We start from the raw sequence: 14,666 nt of genomic DNA on the forward strand, positions 1-14,666 counted from the left end.
GCCTGTGAGCTTCGATCCCTCAGACGACACTGCATCAAGAACCGCCACTCAACAATAGCTGATAGAACCACATGGGTGAGGGATTACTTTGGCAAACCTTTGTCAGGCTCTACAATACGGAGTTACATGCACAAATGCCACTTAAAACTTTACTGTGCAAAAAAAAGCCTTATGTTAACCATGTCCAAAAGAGGCATCGACTTCTCTGGGCTCAGAGGCATCTAGGATGGACCATCATACAGTGGAAATGTGTATTGTGGTTGGATGAATCAGCATTTTGGGAAAAAATGGATGCCGTGTGCTCCGAACCAAAGACGAAAATGATCCAGACTGTTATCAGCAAGTCCAAAAGCCAGGGTCTGTCATGGTACGGGGCTGTGTCAGTGCCCTTGGCAAAGGTCATTTACACTTCTGTGATGGCAGCATTAATGCAGAAAAGTACATTGAGATCTTAGAGCTCATCTTTTCCAGGGACGTCCATGCATTTTTCAACAAGACAATGAAAACCACATGCTGCACACATTACAAAGACATGGCTGCGGAAGAAGAGGATACGGGTACTGGACTGGCCTGCCTGCAGTCCTGACCTGTCCTCAATAGCGAAAAATGCGACATTGATGACCCGTACTGTTGCACATCTTAAGACGTGTTTGCAGGAAGAATGGGACAAAATAAAAGTTGAAACACTAAATCACTTTTTTTAAGTGTAGTGAAAAGGAATGGCCCAACTTTTTTTTGAAATGTGTTGCAGGCCTGAAAGTCAAAGTAAATGTAAGAAACTCATGTTTTTGTATTATTTGGATTTTCCATGCTGTCCCATTTGGGGTTGTACTTACACAGCACTGATGGCTACTAGTTGGATCATGTTCTTAAATACACTGGGTGGAAAGTAGTAATACATCACTTCACACTTTACATTACTCGTGAGTAGGGTTATTTAAAACCCACAATCAGGGCAGATCCTTCTCTATTAGTACAAAAGACTTTAGTGATCACTGAAGATGGTGTTTTTGTGTTCTTTTATGTTATCTGATGTTCCTTTTGGTTTACAGTAGACTTTGCCTTTATCTCTTCCATGGATACCATATTTGGCTGATGATGGAGTTATGAATCATGATAGCTGGTCATTGTAGTGCAAGCAAGGCCTGCAGTTCCTTAAATGTCAATCTGGGTTCTTATGTGTAATTGATGAGAATTTATTTACATTTGAAAAGAACTCTGTTGCTTTGCATATATATATATATATATATATATATATATATATATATATATACGTATATATGTATATATGTGTATATATATATATGTATATATGTGTATATATGTGTGTGTATATATATATATATATATATATATATATATATATATATATATATATATATATATATACACACACACACTGTTAAAGTAGTGTTTTAGAGAACCCGTAACTTAGGGGAACCCAAGTATGGATACACAAAGAGGTCTAGACCACAAGTTGGCGAAGAGTATTTATTGGAATATAAAACAAAGGAAAAAATAGTAATAAGCCCACACACCAGAGGGCACTGAAAACGCAGCTGGAGCGGTTCGGGAGGAGAAGAGAAGCAGTTAGATTTGTCCAGGTCCAAGGGGGATTTGTGTCCCAAGCTGTCCAGGGCTGAGGAAGAACAGGCAGTGGCCGTGAGAGGTAAACCGAAGTCACAGGAGCGAGGAGCCAGGTCCAGGAACCAACAGGAGAGCAGGGAAGCCAGATGTAGTGATGGGTCGTACTGTGCCGAGGCTTCGGAGCGTGTGTCGAGAAATCTAGGAAGTCTTTCGTGAAGCGCGTATCGAGGCTTGCTTCTTTAAGAACAAGTGACGTCACGGATGACGTGTGAAGCCGGTTCAGGAAGTGGTTCGAGTACTGGCGCGATTTATGTGAAAGGGTTTTTTCAAAAGCTGGAGAGGTCCTATCAAAAAAAAGAAACCACCTGAGTCCAAGCACAGTGGAAAAAATACTGTTTCTAAATAAAAATGAATAAAGTCCATCTCACCAGTATTCACAAACACAATCCTAACTAAACACAACTAAAATTTAAACATGAATAGACCTATATTACTTTTTCCCCACTTAACAAAAATCATATATGAAATCATGAATGAATGGATGGATGGATGGATGAATTAACCACACAAAATCATATTAAGATGTTTTTATTTCTATTCTTGGCAGTGATTATTCCCATGTTAACACTTGCATGGGAGGCAGGGGTCATCACATCAGTTGAAATGACAATGATAGTTTTGACCAGCAGGGGGGTTTGTGTGCAAATGAAGCCTCGAGAAATGAACCTTTTCTCGAACCAATTTGATGGAAAGCGTCAAGGCTTCACGAGGCTTCATCAACCCATCACTAGCCAGATGGTGTATGGATCGCTGGGCTGGAAACAACAGGAAAAAGAAACCAAGGTTAAACTAGCTAGAACTGCAACAAGATAGCGTCCTACGCAAAATTGAAGTGTCGCTCAGGAGTCTGGTATCACTGTACCGCGGTGACAAGCAGACAATCTGGCGACGCGTGGTGGAAAAGCCGGCGTTTAAGAGCAGTAGCTGATTAAGTGGAGAATGAGGCACAGGTGAGTGAGGTCCGCCCTCCAGCGATCCATTGGTTGGCTTCCACTGCAATCTCCGGGAACAGTACCGCTCCAAGCCGCTGGGGGGAGAAGGAAGCCGGGCAAGCAAAAACACACACGCAAATCTAACTAGAAGAAATAGGCGAAAGTCCGAAATAAACCTAAAAGAAAACAAAATAAAGCGGAGGATAACAGAACGTAAACCGGCTGGGAAAATAAACATTAAAAATAATGAGTCAGGGAAAACGAAAGTAACCAGGTAAGAGTGGATTATAACATATACAAAGATCAATAGCTTTTCAAACAGACACTTTGTATCTTTTAATAATACTATGGACTGTAGATGGTGACATTTTTACATAATTTTTGTTAAGGCCTAAATTTACTTTGTCATAATAGTAGCACCTGTTACATATTCACTTGTTTACCTGTTTTCAAACAAGTGTTTTTCCCAGTCTTGGGGGTTGCTGGAGTCTATCCCAGCTTTTCAATGGGCGCAGGGCACACAGAAACACCCAGGACGGGGCACCAGTCCATCACAGGGCAGACACACACAGATACACACACCCATTAACCTATAGGGCAATTCGGGGAGGAAACCAGAGCTCCCAAAGAAAACCCATGCAGACACGGGGAGAACATGCAAACTTCACATAGAAATTGGACCTAGGACCGGACCGTCCCACCTGGGGATTAAACCCAGGACCTTCTTGCTGTGAGGCAACAGAGCTACCCACCGAGCCACCGTGCCGTCCCCACCAAGTTTATTCTTGTATTATTTCTTACATAAAACAGCCTCCTTTTTAGATCTAAACTTTGAGATTATCAGTTACCCTATACCTCACTCTTATCTGGTTTAAATATATTTCTAAATTTAATAATAAACTATATTTTTTTCTGAAAGGATTGCCATGGACATTCATTTAGTATTTATGTGGATAAGTAATGTTCGTGCCAAATTTGGTTAATGAACATAGCATACCTACGTTTAGCATACCTAAGTATTTTATTTATTATAAACTTTTTACTACTATTTATATAATAAACAGACAGTATGAAGCTGTCATTATCTAATTTAACTTGAAAGCTAACATGATAGCCAACATAAAATTTCTAACACTAAATTTAGTTAATTTACTTCATACTAAATAACTTGTGGTTAAAAGCATGTTATTTTATGAATAGGTTAATACATTGTTGTAGTTATCTTTAAAGGTTGATGGTTGTCCTGGCTTATGTTTATTACGTTTTTCATCTGTGCTTGTTACATTTAAAGGATAATTAATTATATTGAATATTTAGTATCTGCCTGTTACGGTAAAACCTTCAATATTTAAGATTTCAGTATCAATATATTACCTGTGGGGTCATATGTTGACTCAAAGTATTATTTAAATATTTAACCTTTTTTCTTGGCATACAGGGATGGCATTTCTTTAATCTTTGAGAGCACTGTTTTATTATTTAATGGGTGCAGTAGGAGAAGCCCTGTTTACTCCATTTGGCCAAAGGTTTATGACTTATTAGACATTGCATTTCAAGTCCCCTTTAGTTTTCTTAAAATGAAGTTCCACAAGATTTTGGAATATGTTTGTGGGAAATTCATTTATTAATTCATTGTCTAATTTTGTCTAATTCAGGGTTGCGGTGGGTCTAATTCATTGGACGAAAGGTAGGATACACGGGTCAGACAGGTCACAAGTCCATCCATGACTGCATGCCCTTAGACTTGTTGGAGGAAACTGGAGCATCCAAAGGAAACCCCAGCAGACACAGGGAGAACGTGCAGATAGGATCCAAACCGCTCCACCTGGGAACTGAACACAGGATCATCCTGCGGTGAGACGACGGTGCTACCCACTGTGCAACCATGCCATCCACTATCTGGGAATTTGCCTATTCATTTAAAAACTGAGCATGAAGGACTGGTTTGAAATTAACATTCCAGTTTTTCACAAAGGTTTAATGGGGTTAAGGTGGGAGCTCTGGAAAAAAAAGCATGGTATGTGGGAAAGCTGGAAAAAAGGGAAATAACAGACTCAACCTTTAATGTCTGGGAGAGTCGTAATTACAATACCCCCCCCCCCCCCCATATTCAGTTATGCTGATGTTAAAATAATAAATACACAAATTCCAGCTTTGTGTAATATTATGATCTGATAATCTGTTTGTATTCCCATCAGTTGTTGATAGAACACTTATTATTGTACTAGTGTACTAGTTATTATTGTCTTATTAACTCTGTATACTCACATATGACAATATCTCATGAATCAAAGTGCTGCCAGTTACATACTAAAGCATGTACATTTAAGTAATAATTTAAGGGTCCTAATAAAGTGTTTATTGTGCATTATTACAACTAACAGTACACTTATTAATAATTTTTACATAAAAGACCCAGAATAACGTTTTAATAAAAGTCACAATGAATAAAGCTCTTTGCATAGTAAATAAATCATTTATAAATGTCTAATTCATGCCTTATAGAGCAAGACATTGAAAAGACCCTACTTTGGGTTTCCTAAAAGTGTTATTATTATTATTATTATTGTTTGATCTTTAATTCTAATGCTGTTTTCTATTGATAAAAGGATGAAGCGAGTGATATTGTAAATGTTTTTATTTAAAAAATCAGACTGAACATGATGAAGTTTGGTGCTGAAGTTGTTCTGCATTCTGATTGGCTGGACAATCTTGCTGAATTGCATTTTTCCTCTGAATTTTATCTGGATATTTACAACAGCAGTAAAAACAATTGTTATTCACACAATTTTTCATGTACATGAGAAATACCATCATCTTCTATTTTATTATTTTACCTGGCCTTGGTTATGATGTCTTTGATGGACGCTCTTTCCTTCGCTGCCACAAAGTGCTCCACCATGCTCATGAAATGTGTGTGGGTGGCCAGAAGTCTGATGGTGTTTCGGGCATGAAACCTGCGGTCAGAAATGTGCTTTTAAATAACTTTCATAGCTGAAGGGTGAATGAAATGTAAAGTTGGAGAAGGATTTCCTTTGCATACCTCACTTCCTGTGCAGCATCGTGGGCCAGTCGGCTTATGGAGGAAAGAAACGGCCCTGTGAAGCCCCCACAACCTCAGCAAGTTTCTCCAGTTGCAGCGTCATGCATGTTCTCACCGCGGCGTTCCTGTGACTGGAGAACAAATCATGATCAGAATGATGACTGACTGTTTTTTTTTTAATCTGTTGTAGATTTTTTTGTTGTTTTGTTGTACCTGAGTCCTCCGGCAAGTAGCGCATTCAGGACGCGACCAGACGAGCAACTGATGACCATGGCATTAAGAGCCATCTCAGCGTCCCCTTTAACAAATTGACTGGACTCTCCAGATTTCTGCAGAAGGACGAGAGCCGTGCCATCTAACTCTGGGTCCATTGCCCTTTGCAGGTGGGCAAACAAGTGGGCCAAAGTGCTCATGGCAGCACGAGCCACCATGGAGCGCAGGTTTTTCACCTGAAATAGTGAACAAAAGCAAAATCGTAGTGAGTTTGGGATTTTATTTTGCTGATGCTTAATACACTTTTACAGTAAAGGTTCTGTAATGATAGCTGAGCTCCAGAAGAGCTGGTATGATGTGCGTCTCACCTCCTTTGTGACGGCCAAGCATATCTCATGCAGTTTGTGCAACAAGATGTTGGCGTGATGCTTAGCCAGTGCGCGCACCAACTTTAGCCCCTCAATCTTCCGTTCCCTGTTACACAATGATGAATTAGTACGTTAGTGTTCACAATCTCATCAGCTCAGTTTATCTGATCTACTGCAGCTGATTAAAGACCTACCAGTCCTCCAGTTCCAGCAGCTGAAACATCTGCTCAAGTGCCACATCAGGTCTTTTCAGTGGCTCCTCACTATCCAGGCACAGGTCCTCAGGTGTCTGTCTTCTTCTGTATGAGGATGCTGTGTCTTCAGCCTCACTGCGATCCACTGGTTCCTTTTGATTGCTACCTGCAAGCACTTTATTAGCAGAGACTTGGTCTTCGTTTTGTACCTTACCTTGTTTTACCTTTTTCGGAAAAAACAAAGATGCTTCTAAAGGAGTCAACTGCTCAGCTAGATAAAAATGATCATCCTGGGTCCTCTTTGGCGGAGGTACTGGTTTGAAAACTGGTTTCTGGGCAGCCATCTTGCTTGAACGCTAAAAGGTGGAATCTGCTTTCTTCCTTTGACCAGCGAGGTCTTTCAGCTTGCTAGCTGCAGATTCAAGAGGTACGTCTCTTCTCCTGGTCAGTGCACTCAGGCGACTGGCGATATCCTCCATGTTCACTGTTCTCAAACAGAGTAGTTTGGTGTCACGTCTTCATTTCTACAGAGCTGTTTATGAGTGTTATGTTGAGAACTTCTGCTTTAAGTACGTATTTCTCACCTGGTGTGTTCTCTTTCTTAGCTTTGGTTAGCTCTAGCAGAACCTGCAGTCTAGGTATTCGGCTAGGTTTGGATGGTGCAGGCGTGGATGGTGGCTCAGGCGTTCTTATGGCAGAAAGGGCCTGGAGCTCTGTGGGTGTGGACATGTCCACAGGTGAAGACATGTCTATGGGGCTCTGGGCACAGCGGGCACTACGGCTCACTTTTCTGGCATTATATGCTGCAATCTGTGCCTCTTGATGGATGTGAGCCTGCACGGCTTGAACCTCCATTTCGAATTCTGCCAGATCTTTAGGTCTCAAGGGGAACCTATGAGACCTGGAGGCCACTTTTGGACTGGCAGAATTTCTTTCAGCTTCCCACCCTTTGTTAGGCTTTTCCAAGGGTGGAGAAGGCTTTCTGTAATCAGAACTGATAAAGCCTTTGGTCTCCACCATGGACTGGTTTGGGCCGCAGATGCGTCTCAGGATGGCCTCCTGGGTCTTTTCATATGCCTCACCCTTCTCTATCAAACTGGAGCACCTGGATGCAAATTGTTCATGCTGCAGCTGGTCGTCCTGCAAGTGAGAACCACATTTTATTTTATGTAGTTTTTGTGTTTCGTGTAGTTTTTCTTGGTTGAACCAAATTCACCCCACAAATCCAAATTTATTTAGGCCGAAAAGCTTTAAAATTCTTCAAATGTTCAGATTAATTACCACAATGATCATTTTAACTGACTGGTGGAAAATACTTTACCATTTTACTGTTTATTATCATTATTTTTTAATGATCTTGGATTTATGTTCTGCTACAATGTAAAATAAGTTATATTTCATAAAATAAATAAAAATAAATGAAATACCCTGGTGGGTTTGCTGTTCCTTATCTGAATTTCTCTTTTCATCTCTGCAACCTGCTTCTGTAATCTACTGTATTTTTCCAACAGATCTCTAACATCCATGTTGATCTTACTGAAGTAACCTCGTCTGTACTCTCTTCGTGTGTGACTGTTGAATGTGATGAGTGTGCAGCTTGCTGCCCTTATATATCAGTCACATGGAGTGATGTCATAATGGGTTCTGAAGCTGCAGCATTAAGAGTGTTAGTGCAGTCTAGACCAGTGCAACACCTCTAACACTGAGACCTGTTTAAAGCTTATTAAAATCCCAATTCAGAAAAAGTTGGGACAGTATTAGAATTAAAAATTTCAATAAAAATAAAATGCAGTGTTTCTTCCATTTACTTAGATTTTTATTTGATAGCAGAATGTATGAACCAATATTTCATGTTTTGTCTGGTCAGCTTCATTTCATTTGTTAATATACATCCATTCCAGCATTTCAGGCCTGCAACATATTCCTAAAAAAAAATTGGGACGGTAAAGCATTTACCATAGACATCTATTTAGTATTTATCTGGATAAGTAACGTTTGTGCCAAATGTAGTTAATAAACATAGCATCTTCATTATTTTTTAATTTTTACTACTATTACCATAATAAACAGACTGTATGAAGCTGCCATTATCTAATAATTTAACTTGAAAGCTTACATGATAGCCAGTATAAAATTTCTAACACTACACTTACACTATATTGCCAAAAGTATTCACTCACCCATCCAAATCATTGAATTCAGGTGTTCCAATCACTTCCATGGCCACATGTGTATAATACCAACACCTAGGCATGCAGACTGCTTCTACAAACATTTGTGAAAGAATGTGTCACTCTCAGGAGCTCAGTGAATTCCAGCGTGGTACCGTGATAGGATGCCACCTGTGCAACAAGTCCAGTCGTGAAATTTCCTCGCTACTAAATATTCCACAGTCGACCGTCAGTGCTAACATATACTTGTATATTTCAAAACCCCAGGTTCTGGTATAAAGTCCCCTTTAGTTTTCTTAAAAAGGAGTTCCACAAGATTTCTGAGTATGTCTGTTGAGATTTCATTCATTCACTGTCTGATTTATCCAATTCAGGGTTGCGATGGGTCTAATTCATTGGATGAAAGGTAGGAAACACCTCAGACAGGTCACAAGTCCATCCATGACTGCATGCCTTTAGACTTGTTGGAGGAAACCTGAGCATCCAAAGGAAACCTCAGCAGACACTCTGATCCAACAGACGAGCTACTGTAGCTCAGATTGCTGAAAAAGTTAATGCTGGTTCTGATAGAGAGGTGTCAGAATACAGTTTGTTGCGTATGGGACTGCATAGCCGCAGACCAGTCAGGGTGCCCATTGTAAAAGAACAAAGAAATGTTAATTTATACATTTCAAAAGGTGCATGGTTTGCACCTACTCCCAGATCCTGTGATCACGCCCAGATCCTATCTTGTACCAATTGCCATACACAACAAAAGACTGTCGCCTGCAATCAAGAGGTTTACGAATCCTGTTCCCGCTGACTTCAAACAGTTACTACTCCCCACCTAAGAAATATCTGATCTTTCCCGCACACCATAACCTTTTGTCACCATGTATATAAGAGATACTGTACCTTTGTTCCGGAGCACACTGCCCAGTTTACTATGTGAGACTTGTCAGTGTGTTCCTTCTCTGCAGACAAGATTAAACCTCTTTTTCTACTTATAATCCAGTCTTCAAGGTATTTATTAAAAGGGTTCTTTTTCCACCACACCATGCTGACCCCTGTCCACCGTCGAAAGCGCCAACAATGGGCACATAAGCACTGGAACTGGACCACGGAGCAATGTATGAAGATAGCCTTGTCTGATGAATCACGTTTTTTTGTACATCATGTGGATGGCCGGGTGCGTGTGCGTCGCTTACCTCAGGAACACATGGCACCAGGATGCAATATGGGAAGAAGGCAAGCCGGCGGAGGCAGTGTGATGCTTTGGGCAATGTTCTGCTGGGAAACCTTGGGTCCTGCCATCCATGTGGATGTTACTTTGACACGTACCACCTACCTAAGCATTGTTGCAGACCATGTACACCCTTTCATGGAAACGGTATTCCCTGATGGCTGTGGCCTCTTTCAGCAGGATAGTGCACCCTGCTGCCACAAAGCAAGGAATGGTATGAGGAGCACCACAACAAGTTTGAGGTGTTGACTAGGCCTCAATTCCCCAGATCTCAATCCAATCGAGCATCTCTGGGATGTGCTGGACAAACAAATCCGATCCATGGAGGCTCAATCTCGCAACTTACAGGAGTTAAAGGATCTGCTGCTAACATCTTGGTGCCAGATACCACAGCATACCTTCAGGGGTCTAGTGGAGTCCATACCTCGATGGGTCAGGGCTGTTTTGGCAGCAAAAGGGAGGCCAACACAATATTAGGAAGATGGTCTTAATGTATGTGGTAATAATATACAGTCATGTGAAAAAGTTAGGACACCCCATGAAAACCTTTGTCTTTTTGAACATATTTAAACATATAAACATTAGAGCTTCATTTGAACAGTACTGAGAGATGGAGCTTATATAACTAAACAACAAAAATGTTAAAAATTACTTTGAAACACAAGTTGAACAAAAATGGAAATTTATGGTGAGGAAAAAGTTAGGACACCCCCACATTTATTACTACCTAAAATGTCTGAGAATCCGGTGCACCACATCAGCTGCAATGATTAGACCATCGTTAGAGGACATTGGAGTTTTATTTAAACCTCGGACATTAGTTTGGTTTGCTCTTGATTGTTGAAGTGAGTGTTATCACCATGGTGAGATCTAAAGAGCTTTCTGAGGCCTTCAGAAACAAGGTTGTAGATGTATATGAGTCTGGGAAGGTTTTTTAAAAGATCTCAAAACAATTAGAAATCAGTCATTCCACTGTCCGGAAAATAATTTACAAGTGGTGAACATTTAAACAACTGCCAACATGGCCAGGTAAGGCCATCCTAGCAAGTTCAGCCCAAGAGCAGACTGCAGGCTGCATAAAGAAGTCTCCAATAATCCTTCAATGTCATCACAGGACCTACAGGTAGCTCTTGCCACAGTTGATGTCAAGGTACATGCATCTACCATCAGAAAGAGACTGCACAAGTTTGATTTTCATGGGAGGTGAGCAAGGAGGAAACCCTTGCTGTCAAAAAAAAACATCAGGACAAGACTAAAGTTTACCAGAGAACACCTAGACAAAGACCAGGACTTCTGGAACAAGGTGCTTTGGACAGATGAATCCAAAGTTGAATTATTCGGGCACAGTAACAGAAGACATGTTTGGCGCAAACCAAACACAGCATTTGAGCACAAGAACCTCATACCAACTGTAAAGCATGAAGGTGGGTGGAAATGTCATGGTTTAAGGGCTGCTTTGCAGCAGCATGGCCTGGCAAGCTCTCCATTGTAGATTCCACAATGACTTCTTCACTGTATAGGAGGGTGCTTGAGGAAAATGTAAGACCATCTGTCTAAAAAACTAAAGCTGAAGCTGAGGTGGACCGTGCAACATGACAACGACCCAAAACATTCCAGTAAATCCACCAAGGAATGGCTCAAAAGGAAGAAATGGAGAGTTCTGGAATGGCCAAGTCAAAGCCTGGATCTTAATCCTATTGAGATGCTGTGGGGGGATTTGAAACGGGCTGTGCATGCAAGAAACCCCTCAAACCTCACACAGCTGAAGAAATTCTGCATGGAGGAGTGGGAAAAACTTTCTCCTAGTCGATGTCAGAGACTGGTAGATGGTTATAGGAAATGTCTAATTGAAATTATTTCAGCCAAAGGGAAAAATACCAGCTATTAGGGCATAGGGTGTCCTAACTTTTCCCTCACAATATATTTCCATTTTTGTTCATTACATTTTACAACTTGAGTTTAAAAGTAATTTTTTCAGTTTTATTTGTTTAGTTATATAAGCTCCATCTCTCAATACTGTTCGAATGAAGCTCAAATGTTCATATGTTTAAATATGTTTAAAAACACAAGGTTCTCATGGGGTGTCCTAACTTTTTCACATGACTGTGTATGAGAGAGAGGGAGATACATGCACAATTCCTAACATTCTCAAGGACAAAATTATTAAGAATGGGTATTTATAAGCCTAATTTCTTTCTGCAGAGCTAGATTTTGCTTTAAAGTCTTTATCAGTTATATGATGACACAGCAAATGAACAAACAAAACAAATTATAGTATAGTATAGGATTTAGTATAGGATTTAAGACCTTAAACATTCCAGCTCCATGACACACATTGCTCTTGAACAAGAAGCACAGGAACTGGATTAGTGATTTGCCTGGCACAAGAATGGCAAGGCTTATGACCAGAATAATACTATCCCCACAGTAAAGTGTTAGGGTCAGTCAGTGATGATGTGAGGGTTTTTTTCTGCAACAGGAATTGTCACTCTTGATTGTGTGACTAGATTCATGGGTGATTCATTTTGTGCTTTTTTGTGGAAATATTGACCTTTGGTGATTATTGGACTGCAATCACCTTCTATCTACATCCTGTGTCAAATTCCTCTGCTAAATAAGTAGCACTTTGTTTTTACCCAATGGTGTGTAATACAAACACTCAACTAAATAGTAGCTCTGCCATGACTTACAGCATTTTGAAACTGTTTTAGTTGAGACTGATTCAAAAAGGTGTTCATTTATTAACATGCATTTTATTTGGCAGATACTTTCATCCAACTGTGTCAGCAATACAATGCAAGCAATTAAGGTTTAAGTTCCACCTGTGGCAACTTGGACGTGAGGCTTGAACCAGCAACATTCAGATTAATATGTCAGTTTTCTTAACAACTGAGCTACCACTGCCACTTGCAATGAGCTTGATTCATGCCACATACGATTTGAGCACGCACTGGTTGGCATATTTAGAACTTAATCTGTTTCATCTGTTTGAATCTCTTTTAGCTATTTGTGTTGAATTGAAATATTACCTATCAAAGTCATACCTGTCAAGTTTTGGATTTAAAAATAAGGGAAATTTTCCGCTGCGCGCTTCGAGCCGTCCCACCAGCCCAACCGAGGTTCAGTATCCCTTACATTTTAAGACAGGTTTACAAGAAATCTAAAATAACCACCTGTGAACCACTTACAAACTACAATTAGATGATCAGAATCTGATAGGCCTACCTTTGTTGACACTGAAATGCTGTGGACATTCCTACATATGTAATTCTTATAATACAGCCTAAATGAAAACACAAAAGGGAATTGAAGCACATTTATTTATTTTACATATTTTCAGCATATATACACATTGCTTGTCTTAAAGTGAAACACATTTTATTTTCTTCTCCTCTTTAGAAAGGTAAATTCGATGTCCCATTTCTCTAGATATTTACATGCAGTCTTTACTTTTTTGGCAGGAATGCCCTCTCTCTCCTTGCATCCATCCATCTCTCCCTGTTCCAGGTTTGTTCCCGCTGTCCGCACTAACCTCGCGAGAACTGCCACTTGCAGCAGCCTGGGTGGCAGTTCTCGCGAGGTTAGTGACATTTCAGTTTGGAGAGGCACAGGAATGTTTTTTTTAATTATAATATAATACGGGAAATTTACGGGAAAATACTAATACGGGAGGACGGCGGGAAAGAGGGGTAAAATACGGTAGTTTCCCGGACAAAACGGGAGACTTGACAGGTATGCAAAGTGCTTCTAGCAAGATTTTTATAGCTGCTAGTTTTATGTTGTCCATGTCTCAGGGGTCGAGGTTGCTTACTCTACACCTTTAATATAAAGAGTCTCTGCAGCGCCACCCTTTTTCCTCAGGCCAAAGAAGAAACTGCACACTGGTACAGTGCTCACTGCTGCAGTCGAACAGACAATAACTGCGAGTCAGCCAGGTGAGAAAAATATCTCTTAATCATCTGTAAATTGTTTTAGTTATTCATGTCTGGATTTGCATAACCTATTTCTAAAGTGCATTCGGTGTTTTGTGTTGATTTTACTGGGTTATACAGCGTTCTTAAATTGAACGTACTGTTGCTGGGTGTGTTATGTGATAGAGGATGGGCGGCGTGCCTCCTGCTTCTAGTTACTTCTCTAAATGTTCAAGCCAAGCCATTTAATGCAATTTAGAAAGTCTATCGGTGCTAAATATTTTATTAAAACGTTATAGCTATTCACAATATTTTGCTTTTTTGATATCATTTATTTTTCTCTGGATGAATTGACAGCAGCACCGGTGTGCAGTTGTCATGCTGATCTCCAAAGAAGCCAAGCCCCTGTCGCGATTTTCTTCATTTAGTTAAATTTTTTTGTAATTATTACGTTTTATTTTGATAATTGCTTATTGAATAAAGTCATATATATTTGCTTGCAGCTATATATTTAACGTTTTTATATTTAAATATATTTTCGCTTTTGTTCTGTCTGGATTGCCGATTCAGAGAATGGGTAATGGCCGCATTTCAAACGGCTTCACATAGAGCGCAGTGTGCACTATCTTGAGCGTACGAACCTGCTGTTTCATTCCCTATCTAGGGTGCCTACTTAGGTAATCAGAATACATTAAGGATCGAGCCGCTGTCTCTGTAACCGGGTTTAGGTGGTGCTGATGCTGCGTTTGACATTTTAACTCTCATCGACGAGCTTGTAAAATAACGTTTTTGTCATTTTGACCAGGTTTGTGTCGTTAATTTATTTACTTGAAAATATGTCTTAAACGTGCATGTGGTTGAATCACTGTTATTCTGTGCATTTTAATCCTCAATCTTTTTATGTTTGCATATACGACCTCTGCGTTGGTTTCGCGATTATTCGGCATTTTTCGGAAACTTCCCGA

The 14,666-nt window shown here is 40.1% G+C and overlaps 2 protein-coding genes across 6 annotated transcripts in view; one reads left to right on the forward strand and one right to left on the reverse strand.

Moving 5' to 3' along the window:
- Positions 1 to 1,477: 1,477 nt before the first annotated feature.
- On the reverse strand, positions 1,478 to 7,357 carry LOC134309222 (TOG array regulator of axonemal microtubules protein 1-like). Of its 3 annotated transcripts, XM_062990862.1 has the most exons (8): positions 6,982 to 7,357; positions 6,398 to 6,881; positions 6,204 to 6,309; positions 5,836 to 6,071; positions 5,623 to 5,753; positions 5,417 to 5,536; positions 2,469 to 2,674; positions 1,478 to 1,931 (listed from the first exon to the last, which is right to left on the reverse strand). In XM_062990862.1, exons 2-5 carry the CDS (start codon positions 6,739 to 6,741, stop codon positions 5,657 to 5,659), a joined length of 783 nt encoding a protein of 260 aa, XP_062846932.1. In that variant the 5' UTR covers positions 6,742 to 6,881; positions 6,982 to 7,357; the 3' UTR covers positions 1,478 to 1,931; positions 2,469 to 2,674; positions 5,417 to 5,536; positions 5,623 to 5,656. The 3 variants fall into 3 exon arrangements, with proteins under 3 accessions (XP_062846932.1, XP_062846933.1, XP_062846931.1); XM_062990863.1 differs by lacking the exon at positions 2,469 to 2,674; XM_062990861.1 differs by lacking the exons at positions 1,478 to 1,931; positions 2,469 to 2,674 and adding an exon at positions 5,235 to 5,323.
- A 6,301-nt stretch (positions 7,358 to 13,658) lies between these two features.
- The window catches only part of maptb (microtubule-associated protein tau b), a 61,869-nt gene continuing 60,861 nt past the window's right edge, over positions 13,659 to 14,666 (forward strand). For 2 of the 3 annotated variants that reach the window (XM_062990864.1, XM_062990866.1), the window contains exon 1: positions 13,659 to 13,725. The gene's annotated coding sequence lies outside the window, so the exon portion shown is untranslated. Of the gene's footprint in view, positions 13,726 to 14,476; positions 14,507 to 14,666 lie in introns of those variants that run through there. The other variant, XM_062990865.1, reaches the window with a different exon arrangement.

This window comes from Trichomycterus rosablanca, chromosome 2 (genome assembly GCF_030014385.1).
Source record: "Trichomycterus rosablanca isolate fTriRos1 chromosome 2, fTriRos1.hap1, whole genome shotgun sequence".
NCBI classification, from domain to species: domain Eukaryota; kingdom Metazoa; phylum Chordata; class Actinopteri; order Siluriformes; family Trichomycteridae; genus Trichomycterus; species Trichomycterus rosablanca.